At 52.4% G+C, this 24,130-nt stretch overlaps 1 protein-coding gene across 3 annotated transcripts; it reads left to right on the forward strand.

Annotated features, from left to right (window-relative positions):
- The first annotated feature begins 2,389 nt into the window (after positions 1-2,389).
- Positions 2,390-18,423, forward strand: CFAP161 (cilia and flagella associated protein 161). Of its 3 annotated transcripts, none has more exons than XM_059371451.1 (7): positions 2,390-2,445; positions 9,783-9,872; positions 10,428-10,660; positions 11,987-12,071; positions 15,994-16,152; positions 16,975-17,048; positions 17,619-18,423. In XM_059371451.1, the coding sequence occupies exons 2-7, from the start codon at positions 9,789-9,791 to the stop codon at positions 17,833-17,835; spliced, it is 852 nt and encodes a 283-aa protein (XP_059227434.1). In that variant the 5' UTR covers positions 2,390-2,445; positions 9,783-9,788; the 3' UTR covers positions 17,836-18,423. The 3 variants fall into 3 exon arrangements, with proteins under 3 accessions (XP_059227434.1, XP_059227433.1, XP_059227432.1); XM_059371450.1 differs by lacking the exon at positions 2,390-2,445 and adding an exon at positions 2,529-2,673; XM_059371449.1 differs by lacking the exon at positions 2,390-2,445 and adding an exon at positions 8,982-9,103.
- The last annotated feature ends 5,707 nt before the right edge of the window (positions 18,424-24,130 follow it).

Consider the following 24,130-nt stretch of genomic DNA (forward strand, 5'->3'; position numbering starts at 1 on the left):
ATAACTGGGGTAAGATGCTTGTCCTTCCTGTGCCACATCTGGTCCCAAGAGCACTGGACAGAAAGAATATGCTATTGCAATGTGTATCTAGAATCCCCTGTTCTATGCCGGGCACCATGTTGGTGTGAAGGTTATGCCACTGGAATGGGAGCCCTCTGTCCTCGTGGGGCTGCCGTGCATCCAAACTGCTCATGGCTAAGCAAAGCTGGGCGTACTAGTGCTCTGCAGAGAAAATTTAAAGCCCCGTGAGAGCCCGAGGAGGGACCTGGCTTAACGTGGTTTGGGGATATTATTGGGGGGTCTTGGTGAATGAGTAGAAATGACACAGAGAAGCAGCAAGTTGAGTAAGGAAATTCAAGTGGAAGAAACACCAAGGCCAATAAAAACATTGTGTTGGCGACCTCAAATATTTGGAGACTTTTGGAACTACTAAACAGCACTCCTACAGGGCAGGAAGCCGAGATTACTACCGTGTGTAAAGGTTCACTAGGATTTGACAGGAGGCTGGCTCTCGAGCTAATGTTTATCATTTCGAGGGGGAGATGCATTATAATTCCTAGAATCCCGTACTTAGCATGTCCCTTTGGGAATGCTTGTACACTGTGGGGTCTCCTGTCCTGAGCCCATAGACCATCTCTTCCTCAGGTCATTTTCCTTGCAGAGGACAGACAGCTGTACTCAAGACCGGCCACATGAGGGCACAATTGTCCAACGATGGACTCAAAGTTCCCCAAAAAGAGGTCAGGAAAGACCTTGTCCGCACTTCTTCCTTACGACAGTGACCCTCGAGGGCAAGAAACCGTCCAGCGTAATTGTATGAAAGCATAATTGTATGAAAGCCACAAACGTCTCGTGACATGCCAGGGGGAATTGGGGCAGAAACCTGGCTCCTATGCTTGGTCCTAACTTTCCCAAGCCCTGAGACAGGTTCCCGACGATTCTTGCCACTGTGATAGGACTCAGGCTTCAGTGTAGGCAGGTCTGGAATGCCACTGGGCCAATGTTTTCAGAATATTTTCTTTTTTATGATTACAAGGCATTGCAGATGCCTACAGGAAGCCTCATGCTGTCTTCCCATCAGCTACACATATAAGGATTATAAATGTGTATAGATTATATGTGTGGAGAGGAAACATGTATATGATTGTATATAATATTAGATATTATAAAACACACACGCATCTTATGCATACAAATGTAGACACATATGATAAACACATATTTATAAACTGCTTTTTTCTGATAGATGTTTTTGCAAAGGAGACTGGTTACATTATACATTATTTCAGAATCCCATTTTCACTTAGTATATTCCAAACATTTCCCAGATCACTAAATATTGTTTTTTTTAAAGATTTTATTTATTTATTTGACAGACAGATCACAAGTAGGCAGAGAGGCAGACAAAGAGAGGAGGAAGCAGGCTCCCTGCTGAGCAGCGATCCCAGGACCCTGAGATCATGACCTGAGCTGAAGGCAGAGGGTTTAACCCACTGAGCCACCCAGGTGCCCCTAAATATTGTTTTTATATTATGATTTTTTAATAGCTGCATAACCTTCCAAAACATAAATGCTCTGTATTTTCCTGAAACAACCCCTTATTATTGGATATTTGGGTTGTGGGACTTCTCTGATTTGTTGCTGTCGAAGCACCTGTCTCACCGGTATCGTATCCTCAGCCTGGACTTCAGAGATCAGGACGCTTCATTCTGAGGCTTCTGATAAGGTCCTGCGGCACTGCCTTCCAGAATCACGACCATGACTCTCGGTCTCATCCGCAGCTGAGATGAGGGCTTCCCAGGTACCCTCAGAGTATTTGTCAGGTCTTAGCAAACAGAAGACTGCAGGCCTCCCAGAATCCACAGTTTAGCGGGGCTCCCAGGACTCCCTGACGGGCAGTTGAGGGAGAGGCTCTGTAACTGAAGGACAGCCGGGTGGGTCATCTCTCTCTCCATTTCTTGGAGACTGTTAACGGTCGTACAATTCAGGGAGCTCGGACTTGGGGTTAGGGTGTCCGGGACTCTGGCCACGCCATCGCCTGGCCCTGGCTTGATGCTTTGGAGAAGTTCAGGTCACCCCACTGGGCCCACAGGTACCCCAAAAGCACGAGATGAACTCCTTGTAGGGCATCTCGCTCTGTGCCCCACAGGGTCCTTGTGCTGGGAGCGCTGCTGCCGTGGCCGTCGGTCTGCGAACGTGGATCAAAGACAGGCTTCAGTTTTCAGCTTCTTACGTGGGACCTTTCGCCCTCACAGAAGACGGGTCCTGGGTTTTGGCTCCTGCTCTGACAACTCTAGCTGTCTGACCCGAGACACGTCTCTTCCCTGGGCTGCGCCTCTGTTTGCCCATTGGCCAAGGGAAGTTTCCGTAGAACTGGGAACTGGCAAGTCTTACGAAGAGGAAGCGACCCTGTTCGGCCCCCCTGATGACGGTCTTTGCTCCACGGTAAGCAGTGACTTCTAACCTGCCCATTTCCCACAACCTCTCCGCGCTTCCGGTTCCTTGTTTGTGAAAGGAAGGGACACCCTGTCTTTTCCCATCCCATGAAAGGAGCCGGAGAAGCTGACGGTTTGAGCGAAGGGGTCTTTGTTTTGCTTCCCCCTGTGCACCTCTACCCGGCATCCAGGAGGACTTCCTGGAGCCCCTCATTCCTTAACTGTGTCCTGTTGTGAGGTAAGTGTCTGAACGATTCTAGGGTTTTCAGGAGGCTGCTACAATCACTGGCTTGTAGCTCGCAGGTGTCCTCTCTCTTGACCAGGAAGACAAGCGAGGGTCAGAGGTGAGCCGGTGAGTGTCCCCCGGGTGGGGCTGGCGAGGGCTGGGAAGCAGAGAAGTCCCGGCACAGCAGCCTGCTCTTGGCATTGATGGAGCCCCTGTTCATGGCGCCGGGGTTGAACCCTGCTCTTTAAGCCTCCCCTGTAACATCAGAGGACAAACGAGACCTGCAGACTCTTGAGGTCCTCCAGTGGGGCAAAGTGGAAGTTTGGGGTCACCACTGGAATCAACCATAAAACTACCTTTTTTTTTGTAAAAAAAATATATTTGTTTTATGTAGTTTTGCCTAGCTTTTGTTGGAAACTACGATTCCCTGCTTTCAAGGGGGGGGGGGGGGGCGGATTTGAAATAAATTTCTGGTGATTTTAAAAGAAAGAGATACTCCTCAAACCTAAATATCAGCTAGAGGGCCTCCCCGCTCTTGGAGCTCCAGAAAAGACGGCTTGACACCCCAGCTTCATGCCTCTGGGAAGCCCAAAGTGCTCCCCAAATTTCCCTGGGGGGGAGGGAAACTTCTTTTCTCCTGGTCACCAGGGGTGTTGGCTGCCTCTCCAAAATGTGCCTCCCCATGGGGAACCTGGCTTTCTTTCTGCTCTTCTAGGCAAAGGCATTTGCCTCTTTCTGTCTCTTGCTGTCACGCCCTGCCCTGGGTCCCCCTTGGCATTTCCCCATCAGTGTGCTGAGTAGACCAAAAAGGTTTCCTCTTCATGGGGTCCAGCCCCTGCAGAAGTCAGGACTGCACATGGAAGGAAATTTCTTCTGCTATGGGGACTTCAGGATACATGCCAGCAGAGCACCCAAGAGGTCAGCTTGACTGCAGGAGCACTGACTGTTGGCTGCAAAGACGTGACCAGAAGCTGGGAGAACTAAGTCCTACGGGTCTGTCCCTGTACCGAATGCTGGGCTCTGGGCTTATGTCTGGCTGCGGAGAATTATAGGTGCGTTGCTGGGGGTCTTTCCCCGTGGAGGTCTGGTGGAACCAAGAGGAAAGCAGATGGAGACAAGAAAGACCGGAAGACCCTCTTCTGGGCAGCTTCCACCTTCTGTTCTTTGGAGAGGATTGGCCCTGCTTTGATGAGGCATTAAACAACAATTATGTGGTCCTCATGGCCCTGCCCACCTTCTCGAAAGACTCTTATAAGTGAGAAAACACCTGCTGAGGCACTTTCAGGGACATCTGCCTTATTGGGTCTTTGACAACGTGCTTCCCACATGGGACGGCTCCTCCTGAGTTGTCTCTGCTTCCTGGCTGTCCACGAAACCCGGAGGGTCTCCTTGATCCCCGGCTCCCCATGGCTAAGCACAACGCTTGGGACACGGCCAATCGCTGTCCAGTGAAATGAACGAATTCCCCAATACACAGTCATTTCCCAAGAGGCGACGATCTCGACTTTTCTCTCTTCCCTCTAGTCCCTCTATCACCACCGTACTCATGCACGTGTGTCCCCTGTCCCCACGCTGCCTCCTAACTGGGGCTCCTGCCCCCCTCCCCTCCCGGGTCTCATGCCCCGAAGTCCATGCACTAGCCTGTGGCCTCAGAAAAACGTCACCCAGCTCTAGAGGCTTGCCTCATTTTAGTGCATGTCACAGATACGGCTTTTTTATTTTATTTTATTTTTTAACGAATTGAAGTTTTGCGGCAACCTTGCATCATTTTCCCAACAGCATCTGTTCCCGTGGTGTTTCTGGCTCAGGGATCGGTAATTCTCACGCTATTCCACCATTTCCGGTCATCACTATTCGATTTGTCATGTGATCTGTGACCAGTAATTACGACTCACCGAAAGCTCAGATAATGGTTAGCATTTTTTTTTTTTCTTAGCAATGAAGTATTTTTAAATTAAGGTGTACACGTTTTTTTAGACATCAAGCCATTGCATACCTGACAGATTACAGTACAGTGTAAACATAGCTTTTATGTGCCCTGGGAAACCAAACAATCCATGTGACTCACTTTATTCCAACCGTGGCTTTACGGCCGCGGTCAGGAAGGGACCCCGCCCATCTCCGAGGCGTGCCTGGGCTCTGTGGGCCGCTCTCCAGGACTCAACAAAGAGGATCCCTGTTCCGCACCTTGGCGCTGTGGGCCCCTCACCACTTCCCCCCTCCCCCCTCCTTCCCTGCCCCTGTGCCTCTCTGGCCCTTTGGCTGTTCCCCGGGTCTCTGTTTCTGCGCTGGCTTCAGCCGCCTCCCCCGTCTGCAGAGAGCTGTCCTGGGTTCTGTCATCTCTGTGGCCAAATCCTACCTGGTTTTTATATTATTATGTCACTTGAGCCTCACAAAATCTCTGAGTCCGTCGTAAAACATTGGTCTCACAAGATGGTTCTTTAAAAAGGGATTCCATGTTGAAACTGGCTTGGGTAAAGTCATGGGTCAGCATTCCTTTGCAGAGTTCCAGTGACACCACAGTGGCTAAGGTCCCCAGGAGGGCCACCATCAGCACGTGTCTCTACCCCAGCATTGCCTAAATGTATCCACATTAGAGCCCTCCCCGCTCCGTATCTGTGAACACCCTGTGGACCATCTGCGAAATGCTTCCCTGAGTCTTATCAGTGACGTTATCCTTAACCTGTTTTTATTGGGGAAGAAAACCCCTGTTCAGAGATGGTAATTCTCACAGAGCCTAGTGAAAGGAGCGTCAGTCCTATTTGTTCCCCCACATTAGGAAGACTTACAGTATCCGTTATCCAGTGAGCACTTTAAAACTTACTCTCTGGAACCCCGGAAATGACTGGTTTCTAAGACTGCAACTCTCATTTCTCTGTCCCAATATCTGAACTTTGTCCTACTTCTCTTTTCTGAGAACGATCGTGTCCAAGTTTTTCTTCGGCTTTTCTTTTCCTGCCAGATGTTTCACAAGTAAGGAACAAAAGGTTCCAATTAAATTTTTCCAAGAGCCTCACTGAATCATGAAAAGAAATAGCAAACATGTTCTCTAGTACCTACCTGCTTTACATCAAAATTGTAGTAACCCGAAAGAAGAAGGAACAATGGCCTGAGGTCAAGGGGGTACTTAAGGCTAAACAAGAACCGAGCAGAGTTTATGGCAGCCAGAAAGGCAAGAGTGCATTTCTGTTTCAATTGTAGCTTTGGGGGTTTTCAAGGGTTATACAATAAACATTTTATATACCTATGTAGGAAATAAAGGTTGTATAATTTTTCAAAAATCAAAGTAAAATTTAGGAAAATCAAGGGGAAAAGACTTCTTGCGTGTTTGTTTAGCATTTTGTTGTTATTACCTGACCTTTAAATCCGCTTGTGTTGTGGGGCGCCCGGATCGCTCAGTGGGTTAAAGCCTCTGCCTTCGGCTCAGGTCATGATCTCAGGGTCCTGGGATGGAGCCCCTCATCGGGCTCTCTGCTCGGTGGGGAGCCTGCTTCCCTCTCTCTCTCTGCCTGCCTCTCTGCCTACTTGCGATCTCTGTCTGTCAAATAAATAAATAAAGTCTTTAAAAAATAAATCTGCTTGTGTTCTAGGTTGAGAGACGTTCCTTTATGGAGCTTTGTTTATCATTTTGGGGGGGGGGTCAGACTGCACCTCTCAACGGTGACATCAGAGGATTGCACAGTGGGAAACAGTGCTCACTGACCAGATTCACAAGCAAGCAAACAACAGCACTGGGGGTCTGGAATCAGTATTCAGAATTACGATACTACATTACTGAAAACGTCTCGCTTTTGACAAAAAATCATGATCCCAGCCAACAAAGAGGAAAATGCCATCTATCTTCTGGAGAGAAGGCAGGCTTTCAGAGGGCCCAGATGTTGGACTTAGCAGGCAGAGACTCCAGAGCAATTAAGAATATGTTCAAAGACCAAGGGAAAACTGTGATGATAGAATTTAAGGAACGTATATTGGCAATGTCTCTTCAAATATAGACTTTCGGTAAAGAAACGATAGAATAGAACTGGGCAGAAATTCTGGAGCTGGGAAGTGTTACGACCAGAATGAAGAATTCACGAGACATGTGGAGCAGCAGATTTGAGCCGGCCTAGGAGAAAGTTCAGACCTGAGAAAAAGCAACAGAAATGATGCAATCTTCAGCCAGAGAGAAAAAAGAAGGAAGACAAATAGGACCTAATGAGGAGCGCCCCCCTAACACGCAACAGGGTCCCAGAAGGAGAAGAGAGACAGGAAGGAGCAGACGGATATTCAAAGAAAGAATGGCAAATCCCACATTGGATTAAAAAAACAATCTATACATTCAGACAGTCAGGGACCTCCACGTGGGATGGATGGCAGGCGAGGCCCCCCAGACCATGGTCAAGGGACGAAGGACAAAGCCACAGAGCACCTTGAGAGCAGAGGAGCCCACACACGACCCTTCACAGACACACAGGGGAACCCCCACGAGGTCGATGGTTGGCTTCTCCCCAGACTCGGTGGTGGTCAGAGGGCAGGGGCATGACAGACTTAAGGCACTGAAAGGAAAACTTGTAACCAAGGGTCTTGCATCCAGTAAACTATCTTACAAAACTAAAGACGAAAAAAATCAACGGAGTAACCGCCCTGAAAATGTGTTGCTAGGCCTGTCTTCCAGAAACACAGCAGTTGTTGGGCGGGAAGCAGGTCACACTGGGTGGTAAGCTGCACCCACCAAAGACCCCCAGCAAACACCAGTGTGTCTGCAATTCCACAATCACGTGGTTGTATCTGTCTCCAGACTGACTTAAAAAGCCATTTCACAAAACAACATGTAGATAGTGTCTTGCTGGGCCTCTAACAACCGGCAATGTAACTCATTTCCCCATAATGGCACAAGGGAAGTAGATGAGCTCAAAACTCCCTCCGGATCGACTCCTGAGAACTCTAGTAAACTACGTGGAGACCAGCACTGTCTTAGGATATTCCTGATTTTACAGGGAACACAGAAACACTTGGAGAAAGCCTGAACTTTGGAGTCAGGAAATTGGGTTGAGTCTATGTCCTGCGCAACTTTTAGCACTTTGAACTTGGATGAGAGACTCACTCCTTTGAGACTCTCGTTTTAATTTATCAAATGCAGTTCTGGCGGAATACTATGCGACCTACCGTCCTGCTTAGCCTTTTGAAGTGTCCTAGAGCGAGCTGGTGGAGGGGCAGAGCTTGCAGACTCGCAAGGGTGAGGGAGTGTCCCATCCGTACCGGGACCTGCAGCCCAGCCGCTGAGACCCTCCCCAGGCCAGCTGCCAAGGGTCCTGCCCCAGTTGCCACCCAGGGGCGTCCTTCCTGATTTCCCCCCAGTCACCTCCCCGAGGCAGAAACGAATCTTTCCTTGCAGTCCTGTGGCCTTTCATCAGCGCATCTGTAGTCTCACTTGTCCCATTCCTCCTGTGGTGATCTGTTTTCACAAAGTACCTTCTCCTGTAGACTGGGTTTGCTGGAGGGAGGGAAGGATGCGTGTCCTTCGTGTCTGTGCTGTCTCAGTAGACAGGAGCACGGCCGGCTACCAAGGCACGGCATTAGCGTCAAGCTCCCGGAAGCACTTGCCTGTTCATAAAGTGCTGCTTTAAAAACATTGGCTCCGGCATTAAAGCAAAAGCAAAAACAAAACAAAATGCGCTGGCTCCCACATATTCCACCTTTATCCAGAGTCCTTGCAAGCCATGGACTTGTCCTCTAGCTTGGACACTGGAGGAGGGAGAGGGGGGGGGGGGGGGGGTGATGCTGTAAAACCCTTAGAGGCAGGACTGCCCCAGTCGCATAAGCAGAAAGATGCTAACGCGCCAGGTTTCTTACTTTTGAGGCACTGAGTTCGGGATGGTCTCTTCCCTCTTTCCTCCATATTACTTTGGTTTCCAGATTTCTACACGGAGGATACGCAGTTCTAGGGTTAAGGAGCTTCGGTTCAAAGGCTCCTATTTGCGTCTCAATAAGCGAGGGATACTTCCCCCCCCATGGCATTTTTTGTTTGGATTTAAAAAAAAAAAAAAAAAAAGAAAGAGAGAAAGAAAAGAAAAAAGTGTTTTACATTTTTAGCACCACGAGGCCGGAGGGCTGGCGTTAGCCCACCAGCCTGCATTGGAATTAAATTCAGAGAAATCACAGTGGAAGGGACTCCAGGCAGCGAGTGTGCCGCTCCCCAACCCCATCCCTGCAGGGCCCCCCCCCCCCACCCCCCCGGCTGCGCGCCCCCCCCCTGCTCCTGCGCTGCCACTGATTGGCCAGCAGGCCCCGGACCTGGCCAATTGCTCTGGGTCGGTTGCCATGGCGACAAGGCACGCTAACAAGGCAGGTGTGGGAGGCAGGCTGGCGGGCTGGCCGCTGGCCGGAGGGCAGGATGGCGCAGAACCTGTACGGTCCGGGAGTGCGAATGGGCAACTGGAACGAGGACATCTACCTGGAAGAGGTAGGCAGGTGCAGCTGGCCCCGCCGCCCACTCCTCAGGGACCTCCCCGCCCCACCCACCCCCAGTCCTTCTGCCCCCTGGGCCTCCTTCTCACCCAGCAGACGCCAAGTAGCCTAACAACCCACCCGGAGTCTGAAAGCCCCAGGAAGTTCACCTGCTGTCCCACACCCCCAGGTCTCACACCTGCTCCTTCTGCAGGTCCCTGGGTCTCCAAACTCGGTGCCCATCTCAGCCCCACAAGTTCCCTCCTAGGCGTCCGGTGGTGTCCCTTATCCTGACCTTACACTCAGACAAGGCCCTGAGCCATCAGGCTTCCATCTAGCTGGTGGGGGAGGGTTTGGTGGCTGCGGTGGTGGACAGCCAGGGGAGACCTCCACTGCGGACACACGGCCTCCAAATGTTGTTCATGATTGTCTCTGGATGGGGTAATTGAGGGTGAGGCTGTTTTTGTTTGTTTGTTTGTTTATTTTTTTGGTGTGTGTCATTTTTTCAAGCCTTCTACAAAGAAGTAAGAATATTAAAGCCAAAACAATTTCCACCATTCCCGTTAGGCTCACCTTTCTTTTTCTCAGATTCTGCTTTTTCAACTCGGCATGCTTCTGACCTAGAAGCTACCGGGGTCTGTAAATTGAGGACCATTGTTGACCTTTGGGGTTTTTTTCATTTTCTCTTTCACCAGGAGCGCATGAAGGACTTCTTGGAGAAGAGAGAAAAGGGACAGCTTCTCATACAGAGAAATAGGAGACTCAAAGAGAATCTTTTGAGACCGGTAATTTTAAATCTGAGCGCCGTCCTCAAAATTATATCGAATTAAGTGTGAGTGTGTGTTAAGCAAGCAAACATTCCATAAATGAATTATCGTCTGGAAGATACCATTGTCCCCCTTCTAGAGCTGAAAACCACGATGTTTATAACCCCCTAAGATTTTAGAAACGTAGGAGAAATCTGCTCTTAATTTCATTTACCCGCACTTTCCAGGATCAGTACAGGAATCTGTAAAACGCCCCTTACTCGGTGCTCAGGACATTTCCAGTGAGTCTGAATCAGTTAAGAAGAGTGGGGTCAGCGCATGATTTTTCATCAGCTTTCTGACTCCGTTTGGGATTTGGGGGGGACCTTGGCAAAGTGGGAGGGGGTCGGCCGCGGGAAAAGGAAGAGAATGAAGGACTTGAGGGCATGCGAGTTATCACAAGGTCCCTGAGGGATGTGCCCCCTCCTGGGACAGGTTCTCGACGGTGAAGGGGGGAAGGGGCATCTGGCAGGGGTCTCTGCACTGGCTGTTGAGGACACACCAGGGTTGTCTGAAAAACAATTTAAATTGTAGATGCAGCTTTCCATCACGGAGGACGGGTACCTTCGCTGTGGCTACAAAGTGATGCTTGTGAATCCAGATTACCCTGAGACGGACGCTGATTTGGTTTTGGGCGGGGACCTGAGCCTCTGCATGGCTCTGGATGAAATTAAATCGCCCGCGAGTGACCAGTTAGAGGTGCCCTGTGGGCTGAGCGCAGCTCAAACCAAGATCCCCGTTGGCAGAAACACTTTCATCATTTTGAGGTACAGACACTTGAATTTTCAGCTCATGGTTATCATAAATGTGTTTTCACTTCCAGCTTCAGGAAGCCCTGGGAGGGCTTGTTGCCTGGAGGTGAAGGGGTTAGGACGCTCTCTGTGCTTTCTGTCCTGCTGCCTCCCCCCGGGGGTTACTGTTGGTGGCCTTCACATGCCCTTCTTAAACATCAGGACAACTGCTCATTTGTGTTCCCTTATAAATGCTTCATTCAAAAGTATTGGATCTAGGAAACTAAAATCGCGTTCTGCCTACAAACTGGGTTTTCCTAATAACATCTCAGGATGCTCTTTGGAGCTCAATGTCGCTATTTTTAGGACAGAAATAGTCCAGTGCAAGGTGGCACTATGCGGGATTTGTTACTTTGTAATTATTCGCTAAAACTGTAGCTGAGATCTTGAAATCGGCAATTAAATCCTTAAAGATACATAGTAACAACAAAAAAGGATTGCTTTTACTTTAATTGAACAATGATAGCAATGTTTTGATGACAAGAGTACAGCCAGTCCTTTAGGTCTTAATTTTTTTTTTTTTTTTAAAGATTTTATTTTTTTGTCAGAGAGAGCACAAGCAGCGGGGAGGCAGAGGGAGAGGCAGGCTTCCCGCCGAGCAGGGAGCCTGATGTGGGACTCATCCACGATTCCCGGATCATGACCTGAGCCGAAGCTGGTGGTTTGCTGACTGGCGCCCAGGCGCCCCTCCTTTGAGTGTTTGCTTTAGAGTTCCTTTGAACACTGAGAAGTTCTGTCAAGACAACTAAAAATGGACCACAGCTTCTGTGTCCTGGAGCATTGGGAGGGAAGACTGTGTTAAGTGTGTAAGCCCTCCCTGGCCAGGAGGGCTCTTTATCCAGATGCCCACGTCCCTGGCCACAATCCCTCAGTGGAAGACAGCACGCCATGCTCACACGGACGGACACTCCGCACACTGGCCACGGCGGGAGCAGGGGTGGGGCAGGGGGACAGGGACAGGATATCAGCCAGATTTGAAGGCCCAGAGAAATGACCATTTTGTAAATGTTTAGCTACCAAATCAGCTAATGTGTGTGAAATACATTATCAAGAAAATTGATTTTTTTAGAAGATTTTATTTATTTATTTGACAGAGATCACAAGTAGGCAGAGAGGCAGGCAGAGAGAGAGGAGGAAGCAGGCTCCCCGCCGAGCAGGGAGCCTGATGCGGGGCTCGATCCCAGGACCCCAGGATCATGATCCGAGCCAAAGGCAGAGGCTTAACGATTGAGCCACCCAGGTGCCCTGAATGTAGAAAAATTCTAATAGAGAATTGACATGATGCTTATTTTTCCCTGACAGTGCAGACAGAACTGCCATGGGCCAGGTCCTTACATATGGACAGAACTTCTGCCTCGCGACGACGGGCGGATTTGAAGACAGAATGGTGAGTCCTCACGGTGCATGGCGTGTGGAGCCAGAGGATGGTTTCTGTGCGGCTCACGGTCACCTGTAGAGACAGATAGAGGACTCTGTAGGTGTGGGCTTTGCCTCTGGCTTCTGGAACCTCCGCCCGCGGCTCTTGTGCCATTTCTTGCCTTCTAGCTTTCCGAAGGACAGAAACAGACCCTTAGGCGCTACGGAGTAAGGGAGAAAAAGCTTTTTGCAATGCAGTTGACATCAAGCATAGCTTTCTGCCACCTCCACCCCTAAGTTAATGGTTGGATTAACTAATTGTCGTCTGATAACTGTCAGTGTCACTAAGGCTAGCGAGGTGTGTCGCCTGATAACTATTTTTGTTTTTTTTAACTTGATCTTTCTCTTTCCCTTGGAGATTAGGAGGGTAACAGAACTAGATAAATCTGGGTCTAACTCGAGCTGAGATGTCTCTTTACGGAGTGGGACCTCAGATAAGTCATTTAACTTTTTCGAGCCTTTCTCATTTATAAAATGGGGATTAGTAAACCTTACTACATACCATACACAAATACACACACTCTTAATCATCCAAATAGGTCTTTGAACTAGGGACTGTTTTACCCCATTTTACTGATGGGGAAACTGAGGCATGAAGTCAGGTGATCTTGTTCCAAGCCGTTCAGGGGTCCAGTGGCAATGGGGGTACCACTTAACCATTTCTTGCTGAATCAAAGCTTCCATAATGGTATGAGGTAACGTTATTTATTACCTTGTGTGATGCTAAGAAAAATCAGCGCTGCCAGTTAAACCCCTACACACCTTAGATGGTAAGCCGCAGCCTGAATTAAGAAAAAAATGTAGAAATTAGAGAAAATACCATATTGTTGAAGGGGGGGGTAAATCACCCTTGTGTTATCCAGAGGTTAACGTTACTAACGCTATTTTCTTTTACACTTTGTTCTCTCAGAATGGATTTAAAATACAGAGAGGGGCGCATGGGTGGCTCAGTGGGTTTAAGCCTCTGCCTTCAGCTCAGGTCATGACGATCCCAGGGTCCTGGGATCGAGCCCCGCATCGGGCTCTCTGCTCAGCAGGAAGCCTGCTTCCTCCTCTCTCTCTGCCTGCCTCTCTGCCTACTTGTGATCTCTGTCTGTCAAATAAATAAAATCTTAAAAAAAAATAAAATACAGAGAAAGTTACAAGCCCCACAAGAAGTAGAGGCACCGTTTCTGGTTTCTCTCTCTCTCTTCCTCGACCTTCCTTCCCTTACTCTCTCCCCCAACGCTGTCCTCGACTGTCCCATCTTCTTTGTCTCCTGTAAATCCTTCGTCCTGGGTCCGTGTACTGACCTGTGTTCGGTACCTGCTCTTCCGTAGGTTATAACATTTTGTCATTTTCTTGGTCATGTTCCCTCCCATTTGCTTCTTGGATTTTGTTATTTTTATTTATTTATTTATTTATTTATTTATTTATTTATTTTGGCTATGTGGCTTTGAAGTCGGAGTGGTTCTAACATATTTTTGAGTAACGTGTATCCGTGGTTTCCATCTCAATCCCTTCCATTGCTCAGAGCCCCATAAAGTCTGCTCTAGAAATACCATGAAAAGACAAACTTGTATCGACTTCTCAGTGGCTGAAGCTTCACGTTTGTTCCTGTTTGTTGTTTATCTGCCTGAGGTTTATTTTGGTGCAGGTACTGTGGAGACCTGCAATTTCCCCTAAACGACTAATAAGCTGCATTTGTGTTGTTTCTTGGACGATGACTCCTTTCCTCTCTGACAGCAGATCTCCGCGGAGCATCACTCTACAGCCCGTGTGCTGTCTCTGAGCTTCCCGTTCTAACCCTTTCAACCCAAATTGTGTCTTTTTATTCTAGAATTACGCTTTACAGTATAATGTGTATTTTGACGGCACGTTGGGTCAGTTTTCTCTCATTACACTTTTTTGAATTATATTAGGAATTAGTTAACCTCTCGGTTACATGTAATTATTTCTGCAAGTCCCTCTCCCTGGGGGGGGGGGGTGTGATAAAAAAATCACGTGGCATTTTTTTTTTAAAAGATTTTATTTATTTATTTGACAGACAGAGATCACAAGTAGGCAGGGAGGCAGGCAGAGAGAGAGGAGGAAGCAGGCTCCCCACTGAGCAGAGAGCCCGATGCGGGGCTCCATCCCAGGACCCTGAGATCATGACCTGAGCCGAAGGCAGAGGCTTAACCCACTGAGCCACCAGGCGCCCCTCACATGGCATTTTATTGGCACTGGAAAATTCCATAAATTCACATATTTGATGCTTCATAACATTTCTTTTTCTGAGAGATCTTCCCATTTATTCATTTATTCTTTCTTATCTCTCCGTGAAATTCTGTGGTTTTTCTTCCTGGGGATTCGATGCTGATCCCGCTGAGGTTGTCCTCCCGGTATCTTCTGCTATGGATGGCCCTTATGGGGGGCCCTAAGTTAGTTGCAAGAAAAATGTAAGAAAGCCATCGCTGTTGAGACTCCCTGCTGGTGAAAGCCTCACTCTGTTCTCTCTCATGGTTTTCCGGTCAATTCTCTTAGGACGTTCAGGTCCATGGTGCTCTCATTCTCAAGGGACGGTGGTTCAGTCTCTTCTCAAATTCTCTTATTTCTGTTCCTTGTCTGTGAATTAGCAAGTACTTCCGGGGCATTCGTTAAAAAAAATCAGGTAATGCCGCCCTTCTAGAGTCGTGCCTGGCTCACTATTATTTCTCTTCACATTAACACAACGGAGTTTGTGGTCTGAGGTGGACAGTCTTTGCCATTGGAAGGGCAGGTTTTCAGTTGCCCTGGATTTCCCCGATCACTGAGAACCCGAGTGTGTCTTGGGCCTGTCTCTCTTCCCTGTCCACATCCTGCTCATGGTCATGGCCATGGCTCTCCCTTCCTAGTGCTCTTGGGCCTGTCTTTTCGTCCCCAGTGCCAGGACTTTGGTCCACGCTGGATCCCTCTAGTCTGTCCTGACCTCAGACCATAGGAGACACACGCTGCCAGGTCGATGCTCTAGGAGCTCGGGTCTGGTTAGCACTGCCGTCCACGGTGGCATCTAAGGTCCTCTGTGATATGTCCCCACCCTCCCTGTCCACATGCGGCCAGCCCCTTGGGTGCCCAGCCCCACACTGCCTCCCCCTCAGAGCCTCTCCTGAGCCCCTGGGTAAGTGTGTGTCCTCGCTGGTGCCTGCCGGCAGCCCCTCCCACTCCTGCTGGCCTGTCCAACCTCCCTGGGGTCTACAGGTGCTTCCGGGCCTGTCCTCCATCCCTGTCTGGCTCGCCAGGAAAGGCCTCGAAGAGAGTAACTCACTTCTGCCTTCCCCGCAGCGAGCGCCTCGTGGCCCAGCTTTGCCCATGAGAACCCACCGAAAGAGGCAGAAACAGCCTCCAGGTTCGGGGTGAAGCTCAATCACTAAAGAACTAAGCAGTAGCTTACGTTCCCGGCTTTTCTGCAGGTTGGGGTGCTTCTGGGCCCGGTTACAGGGGCCTGAGAGCTGTCGGAGTAAGTCCCCCATGGGGACGTCAGCTCCAGAGAGCCGTCCTCAGGGGCCCACGGTGAATGTTGGCGGTGACGGTGTCGGTTGTGAGGCACTTCCCTTCATGCGGCAACTCTGTGCAACGCTGTTTCTAAGAAGCAAAACCGGGGTTCTGGCCTGAGCCCTGGGAAGGAGGAGGGGGAGCAGGGCCCGGATGAGGAGGAGAGAGAGCAGGTTTGGCACCCAGAGGAAGGCAAAGCAGTGGAGGTGCTGGGGGTGTAGCCTCAGCCTCCTGCGATGATGTCTCTAAGTGGAGGAAACCCGAGTGTTCTCACACCGCCCACAAGAAGGGGCTTTCCAGAACTGCGCTGGACCACACCTGACACCCCGCTGGTCGGTGGTTCACCGCCCCAAGCTTCTCTAGCCGTGTGACGTAGCTCACCCCTGCATTGCCGTTTTCAGCTGTATTTATCCAGTGACCACAGGACCCTGCTGAGGTCGTCGAAGAGGTCTTGGCTTCAGGAGGTGTATCTGACCGATGAGGCCTCCTACCTGAACTGCTGGCAGGCCGCCTTCCTGGACCCCCAGTTCCGCCTGGAGTACGAAGGCTCCCCCGTGCCGGTGAGTGCGGCCGGGCTCTAGGGAGCTTCCCTGGAAGCCGGCTCTGCTCGTGATGCCATCGGGAAGCAGGGGTATTTCTGTGCTGCTGTCTCAGCACGCTTTAGCTGTGGGAGGGAGGCTGGGCCAGGCTCCTGCTGTATCAGCTGGGAAGGGCGGCTGTGGGGAGACCTGCATCTTGGACAGGGCGCACGGTTCGTCTGTGTTCGGGTGGGACGCTCCTTGGTTGCAGGGTGGCCCGATCTGACGTGGGCATTTCTGATGCTGTGTAAGTCCCACGGGAGCGGCGGGGGCTTCCTCAGTCATTAGCTTCCAGAAGCCAGGAGTTTGAAATAATATGTATTTTTTTTTCCTGATTATAAACAGAATATATGCTCGCTGAAGGAAAATCAGCAAAGCAAAGCAAATAAAATGAAAATAACCAGTAATTCCACCACCTTCCAGAGAGGCCCGCTAGCGTTTATCATCTCTGTCTTTTTCCGTGCATGTCTCTTTATTTTATTTAATTTCAATTTTTTTTTCTTTTAACGAAATAGGACATCAGTGACATCCTTATCTTCTCCACTTAGAAACACTGCTGGTTATGTCTCATGTTGTGAGAGATTTCCAGTGTGGCTCTCAGGGATTCTAGGATGTTCCGTCCCCTGTGCACCTGCAACGGTGTATGAAATCCGTCCATTAAAGTCTGGTTTCTAGGTTATTTCCATCTCTCTATTTCACTGAACTACATTTAAGTGAATATATAGTATATTTTCAACTTTTTGTCTTTAGGAATTGGAGGTTTTAGTTCGTAATGCAAATAACACACTCTCTTCATCTTTAAAGGCAAATGCAAAAATTATCCTCAATCACTCCCAAACGAACCGGGGGCTGGCAGCCCACAGACACCTGTTCTTAAGGTATGTGTACGTGCTGCTCAGTTCAGCTAAATGCCACGGATAGGGGCGCAAAGACACTCGACTGATGTGTTTATATTTCTGTATTTATTTTGGAGGGGGAGGGCAGAGGGAGAGGGAGAGAGACTCTCAAGCAGACTCCCCGCCCAGCTCAGTGCCCTACATGAGCCTCGATCTCACAACCCTGAGACCATGACCTGAGCCTAAATCAAGAGTCAGACGCTCAACTGACTGAGCCACCCAGGCACCCCAAGCAGCTTGAGTCAGTGTGGCCACACACACGAGTGCTTTGATGATGAAGTGTTGTCACAAAGGATTCAAAGGTGTGGCAAATCCTGCCCGAGCCCTGGTGTCCCACAGGTCCTTGCCCGACGAGATGACTATAGCTGTGGTGGGACCCAGTGCCCCTCATCACTGTGCAGGCAGGGGCAAGGTCCGGCACACACGTATCCCAGAGCCCACCGTCCCTGAGCCCGAGTCCGCTGGACCTGGGGCTGGGACGGGGGCGGACAGAGTTACTCACCCAGAGCCACTGCTCTGTTTCCAACCGGGGTCTGTTCTCTCCCGACCCAGCGGCCGTTTCGGAAAGGAAGTGGAAGTGGCCGCTCACACACACTTGGATTTGCACCGAGTTGAGAAGCCGAAAAACCACTGGATGCTGGTGACTGGGAACCCCCGAAGAGACTCGTCCACCATGCTGGATGTGCCCAAGCCACCGGCGGAGGATGCCCGAGCCCCGGAGCAGGACTCCCAAGCCCCGGGACAGGGCGCGGACCCCGGGGGGCAGTGACCCCGAGCGCGCGTGCTCAAAAACACCTGGCTTAGCCAGGTCATGCCCCAAGCTCTCTTTAAGCCGGGCATCGATGTCCCTGAACCCGAGGTCAAAGCAAAGGCTATATGAAGATTATTGATTTTGTGGTGGGGCCTGGGACACAGGAAACACTGGCTCCAGGAAAGAGCTCCTAAGTGGTATTTGAAGGTGACAGAGGACTTTCCTTTGTCGAGTCTAAATTCCTGGAGAACTTGAGCTGCTGTTCAGCAGCAGCTTGGACAAGGAGCCCGAGTGTGGGACAAAGCTGTCAGAACCACGCAGGGTGTTGTCACCCGTCCTCCCCACCCCCACTAGACGGCGACCAAGAAATCAGCACCATGTAGCTGTGAGCTGTGGCCTGACCTTGGACCTAACCGTCTTCCCCCTTGTGTGTTTGTTTCTACCTCTGACTTGGCGGGGGTGGGGGTTCGGGACTTGCCCTGGACGGGTCACTCTACCGACTAATGATTTTGAAAGCGCAAAGACTCTTTACTCTTTGAAACGGGCACACGAGCCGTGGCACCCGTGTGATCTGAAAGTTCCCGACAAAATAAACACCATCCCCTTCCACGAACCTGCTTGTCCGTTCGTTCTTTGTGGAGTCCCCGTGCCGGATCAGGTAAGGTCTCATGGCGGGATGCGGAGTCTCTGGCCCGCAGGTAGATGGGTCCGGCTGTCCCGCCGTAAGTACACCAGGGGACAGATAGGCAGTCACAGGCGGTGGAGGTGTGGTTTCAACAGACGCTGCTTCCAGCCGGTGACCTCTTTCGGGAGTCACTTCCCAGGGTGGGACTTTAGAAAGGTCCGCCGCCCCAGCTCGCCTCTCGAGATTTTCATTTCAGTGCCTCGGTGCGGAAGTTACAATATTTTTAAAATCGCACTGTTTTATTTCCAAGTACAGACTGGGCTGAGCGCCGCGGACCGGCGAGCTCAGTTAGGCTCACCTGCGTGTGCCCGGAGGGCGAGAGCGGGCCAGGAGCAGGTCGGCGGGGCTCCATCCGGGGAAAGGAGTTCTCCACATTTCAAGCTCTCCGAGAGCAACTGGGCCAGTTTTGCATGTTCTGGAAGTTCTGTGGCGTTCGTGCTGCTACCGTGAAAGGTGCCCACGGGCGGCTTCCAGTCAACATCAGGGCTCACGTTCCCGCCACGAGCCGTAGGGTTTTAGTGCCCAAACTGACCACCAAGTTTGGGTGACTGCAGTTACCATCTGTAACGGCTGAGTGCGACAGCAGACCACGGTCGTTGGAATGCAGAGGCGTTAAACTACGGCATAGCTGTCCCTGTGCACCTCAGTGTGGACGGAGGACACCCAGCTGCTGGGGGCCCAGCACGACTGGCTTCACCTTGCGCGGTCACATCGGACTGCCGCCTGGGCTCTGTCGCACACATTACAAACTACCAACGTCCTCACTGAACATCACGCTTCTCCGGGTTAGACCAGACACTGTCCATCGCCGTGTCGCTGACTGACAGGACGCGCAGCTGAATGTGTCCAGTCCTCCTCCAGAGGGAGCAGCAGGGGGGCACGATCAGGTCGTCAGCTCAAGGTCGAGGCTCCTCCTTACCAGGTGGGGCAGGAGCCCGTCAGGTGGTTTAGACCTTCCTCTGCACCAGGGTAGACGACCCAGGGCTCTCTGGTGGTCGGCGCAGATAATTCTCTCTTGCGGGGGTGGGGGGCTGTCCCGCCCACTATGAGACGTTTGACGGTACCTGAGGCTTCTACCCGCTGGATGACGACCGTGGCATCCCAGCTCTTGCATATCTGGAAATGTCTCCAGACATGGCTACATGTCCCTTGGGGGCACAACTTTGGACACTACTGCCCTCCATCTTCTAGGTTCATTTCCATCTACAGAAGATGCGATAAAAGGCTCTTTCTTCTATTTATATATTTTTTCTACAGAGGACACACTATGTGCTTTCAAGGTAACTTCCAGGCACAAGAATAACCTGTTTCTAGCGTCGGATCTGGGCTCCGGTGGAGACCTAGAATTTTGTGCAGAGTGGCCCCCTGGACAAGGTTGGTCTGGAGGGGGTTACAGCGCCCAGAAGGCGCAGAGCATCTCCATAGTGGCGTCCAGCACGGGCGACACCCAGCACGGCCCAGAGAGACGTGAAAAGAGAAGCTTAGAACTTCTATGGGTATCACCATTTTATCCTTTAAACTGCATCAGTGTGTGTTTTCTACTGTTCAAAACGTTAGTTTTTTAAATGCACACAGTTTAATGGGCCTGAGTAAAACTGATGAATGTAGCTCGGGGTGTGTGTGTGTGTGTGTGTGTGTGTGTGTAGTTCGTACTCAGAACTCACGGTGAGGGGTTTACTGTGGCAGTCGTGGGGGGCTGTGCACTGTGCTTGGTTTCCATACAGAAACTGTCCCAGAGTCGGCTGGTGATGTTGCATGGCTTTGCCCCGAGTTGAGGTCTGCAGGGCCCCAGAGGGCACCAGCTCACCTGAATGAGGTCTGTGCATTGTGCCCCGAGTGTCCATTCTCTTGCGGTGGGGGGGAGGGGTGGACACTGTGGGGACTGAGACCAAGACCCTGCAGGGAGGGTAAGGAGGGGGAGACTGTGCGGGGAGATGACCCACGCCCAGGGACTGGATGACCCTGGAGCAGGAACATGGAGAAGAACCTTCCAGGCACGATTGGGGGTGGGGGGACATTCCGTGACCCTGAAGTGTGGCCTTTGGAGCTGTGCCTAGAAGCAGGGACTTAGTGAGAGGCCGGTAGCTGTGGGCTGTGTGTGCAGATGGTGTTCACCTGGGGCCCAGTGAGCACGCCCTGCAGGTGTGTCTGCACTGCTTGCAAACCGCCTATGACCCAAGTCCCAGAGGTGCCCTGCAGGGACCCCCGCCTTCATGATGGCCCAGCCACTGAAGAGTTAACATCTGGCCCCTTAAGGGTCCTTCGGGACAGGTGGCTGGAGTCTGTTTGGTTTGGTTGGTGCCCAGTGACGTTCAGGACAAACTGGCAGGCCGTGCAGTGTTCTGAATATCGCTGTTGGCTGTGTGTAACAAATTACTGGATTCGAATTTATCTCGAGGGTGATGGTCAGCCTCTGGAAGAGCTTGAGGAGGGAACCGGCACGATTCACTTTAGAGGGATTCTTATGGAAGCAGCAGGGATGTAGAGGCATCCCGGAGCAGAGATGAGGCTCCGGGCTAAGTGTCGGACGCACAGAGGGAGAGACGTCTGGGGTGTGGAGGGCGGAGATGGCGCCGTACCTCGGTAGAGTAAGGACAAGAGAGGACGAGAAGGTGGACCCCAGGTCTGGAGAGGTGCCCGTCCTGGAGAGTCAGGACACGGGGGGCTGAGCAGCTGTGCTGGGAGGTGAGGCGGCACCTGGGGATGTCTGGCCCGGAGTGGAAGCTACGTCCGTGGACATGGCGGCATCCCAGTTCCGGCTTCTCCCGGGGCCCAGGGTGGCCGTGGGTGGGATGGTGGCCCCACTGAACCCGAGCTACGTGCTCGGCGGCAAATACAGCTTCAGGACTGGTGGTGCCTTTAACTCCCCAGCAGCGCGAGCAGGCCGACGCCCCGTAGCGAGGACTGGCCGCTTCCTAGCCGCGAGAAGGTCACCTTCCTGAGCATCAGGGTACGTTCTGTGACTCGAGCAGTCGGGACAGCCCAGCATGTGCCCAGTTACGAGGCAGCAGGTGCTCTGCGTGGGCGTGTCCTCTTCCCCTCTGCTTTCATGTAAGAGCTTAGCCAGGCGTGGGTTCGAGCCAAGGAGTGACCTTGTCTCTGTCACCATGCTTCTTCCCAAGCCAGGACTGGACCCCACTTTGTTCCCACTCGACGTGTTCCGTCGAGTCCAGCAGAGCTCATCAGCTGTTCTGCACCAGGGCCGAGCTGGACAGGGGGATCCGTGGAGGAATAGACGCGTCCCGACCTGCAGGTCCGCCACTGGTGACATGATGCTTTACGGGACGAAGAGCGGCTTTTTCCGTGGATAAGAGGCAGCAGCTCCAGGATCCCCCACAAAACCCCAGCGAGAGCCGAAGCTACTGACTTGGGGGAAGGCAGGATGTGCTTGGCAACGGACAGCAGCTGACGTTGGCTGGAACGTGGTGTGGGGGGGTCAGAGGGATGTAAGACACGGAAGGGGAAGGCCCGAGTGCGGGGGTCTGCGTCCACTCAGCAGGCGGGCGAGGGGTCACTGCGCCGTCTTGAGCAGGAGGCGGCTGGTAGGACCAGAGCGGAAGGCTTCCCCGGGCGGGAGGTACGGGGGAGCAAAAGGTGACTTCGGAGTCGGTAGTCACAGTCGGCGAGAGTCCCGGAGGCCTGCACTGGGACGCGGCTGGCGGGTGCTCCTGCGGGGTCTGGCAGACGACTTCATATTTTTTCCCCCGAAGGCAGAGCTAGTAGAATCTGCGTTTTCTCCATTCGTGACTTCGCACAACAGCTCTTGCGGTCACCTGGAGCTTTTTCAAAGGGCAGCAGCTGTTTCATCCGTGACAAGAACCATTTAGAACCATCGTAATTGGATAATGCAATGTGCAGTGAGTCGTCACAGGAATGTGGCGTGTGGAGAGCCCGGCTGCTTCCCGGGAGGAAACACAGGTGGGTGACCACGTGTGGAAGCTTCCGGCGCGAGAGAGCACCCACGGGGCATCCCAGGGCATGTTCGGGTGAGGACTGGGGGCCGTGCTCTCCCCCGTGACGGGAAGGCCGCTGGGGACCGCAGCCCGCTGGGGACCGCAGCCCGCTGGGGCTCCCGCCGTCCTCTTACAGGTGGGGAGATGGACCCAGAGCAGAGACGGGCCACAGCCCAGGGGCGGGGAGGACGCGGCAGGGCAGCCTGACACCTGACTCTGGGGGTCACGGACCAAGGAGGGCAGGTGTGGGAGGGTGAGGGAAGCCAGCCCTGGCGGGAGCCCCCGAAGCCACCCCCCCCTTCCTGGGGGAGCCGCGCTTCCCCTCCCCGGCTGTGGTCTTGCAGTTCCCCGAGTGGCCACAAGGGGTCAATGTGAAAAAACGCAAACCGGCCCATGCCCAGCAATTGCTCAACTGTTGAGCTAAATTTCAAAACACCAGGGAGTTTCCCATTTTTAAAAATGCACATTTTAAGAGGTCGGGGGAAACCATGAGAGCGCTGTGGCCAGGGTATCTGTTCATTTCCTTCCCAACGGTACACGGGGCATCTGCTTTCCAACGGGGTCACCCCCCCCCCCCCCCAGCACAGCCCTGCTGGGACTCCGGGCCGACATCCCCTCCCAAGGCTGGAGTTCTCCCCAGGACACTGGACTCCGGGCCCAGGCCTGGGGACTCTGGGCTCCCAAACCTCCTGGAGTGACAACAACGTGATGTCTGAGCCTGTCCGAGGCCTCTCTGCTCCTTTCCAGCCTTGCCCGAGCTCCGGTGCCAAGCCCTGGCTTCCTCTGCGGGGCTATTGACTTCCGCTTAGCCTTGCTGAGAAGGTCAAGTGCAATGAGGTGAGACAGGCAGGCCGGGTCATGGTTCTGAGCCTGCCTTCGGGGCCCGACAGCTCCACGGGGACCCTGGAGGTCACCACACTTCGTCAAGCCTCCGTTGACCCATGGGCTAAAGACAGGGCACCCCAGTCACCTGTGTCATGAGCTCCTGGAGTGAGGCCACGTGTGCCATGTGTTCAGGCTCCCGGGCAGCGTCCAGCCTTCAGCCGTAGCCACGGTGCTGACCCCCACGCCTCAGGCACCCGGTGGGCATCTCTGTGGCTTCAAGGGCCGCCCAGTCTCATGGTATGAGAGCTAGTTAGTATCCGTGTCCTCTGCGTGACCATGAGCTCTCCAAACACAGAGACTGAGCCTATCCGCAGGGCCTCCCGGTGTGCAGACACCTGAGGCTCAGCTGCTGCCGCTCTGTCCCTGCATGGCATGCGGGGGACGTGTCGCTTAGCCCTGCACGCAGAGCTGTGGCCCCCAGCCACACCGCCTGGGCCTCCAGATGACATCTCTGTCCGTCAGGCTCGATGGTGAGCTCCCTGAGGGCAGGAGAGCGCACCCGAGTGGGTCCCCGGTGTCCATGTGGCTGATGTGCATGGGTCCCACACCCGGTGCCAGACCGTCTCTAAGCATGCATTCCCGTAGCAAACACGTGAGCTCGCGCACACAGCGGTGAGGGGGGCACCGTCCTCTCCTGAGTCTGACAGGCGAGGAAGCGGGGATGCAGGAAGGTTCATCTAATGCCCAGCGACTCAGCAGGGGGGTCTGGATCCAGAGCGAGAGGGAGAGCGAGAGCACCGTACCCCGACTCGCGGCGCTTCCCGGGCAGGGAGGCTGCAGGGCGTAGTCG

The sequence above is a fragment of the Mustela nigripes genome, chromosome 13 (genome assembly GCF_022355385.1).
Source record: "Mustela nigripes isolate SB6536 chromosome 13, MUSNIG.SB6536, whole genome shotgun sequence".
Taxonomy (NCBI): Eukaryota; Metazoa; Chordata; class Mammalia; order Carnivora; family Mustelidae; genus Mustela; species Mustela nigripes.

Coding starts and splice junctions, on each gene's coding strand:
- CFAP161 (XM_059371449.1), top strand. CDS start 9,035: ATGGCGCAGAACCTGTACGGTCCGGGAGTGCGAATGGGCAACTGGAAC. Junction 10,661..11,986: donor AACACTTTCATCATTTTGAG/GTACAGACACTT, acceptor TTTCCCTGACAG/TGCAGACAGAACTGCCATGG. Junction 16,153..16,974: donor ACGAAGGCTCCCCCGTGCCG/GTGAGTGCGGCC, acceptor TCATCTTTAAAG/GCAAATGCAAAAATTATCCT.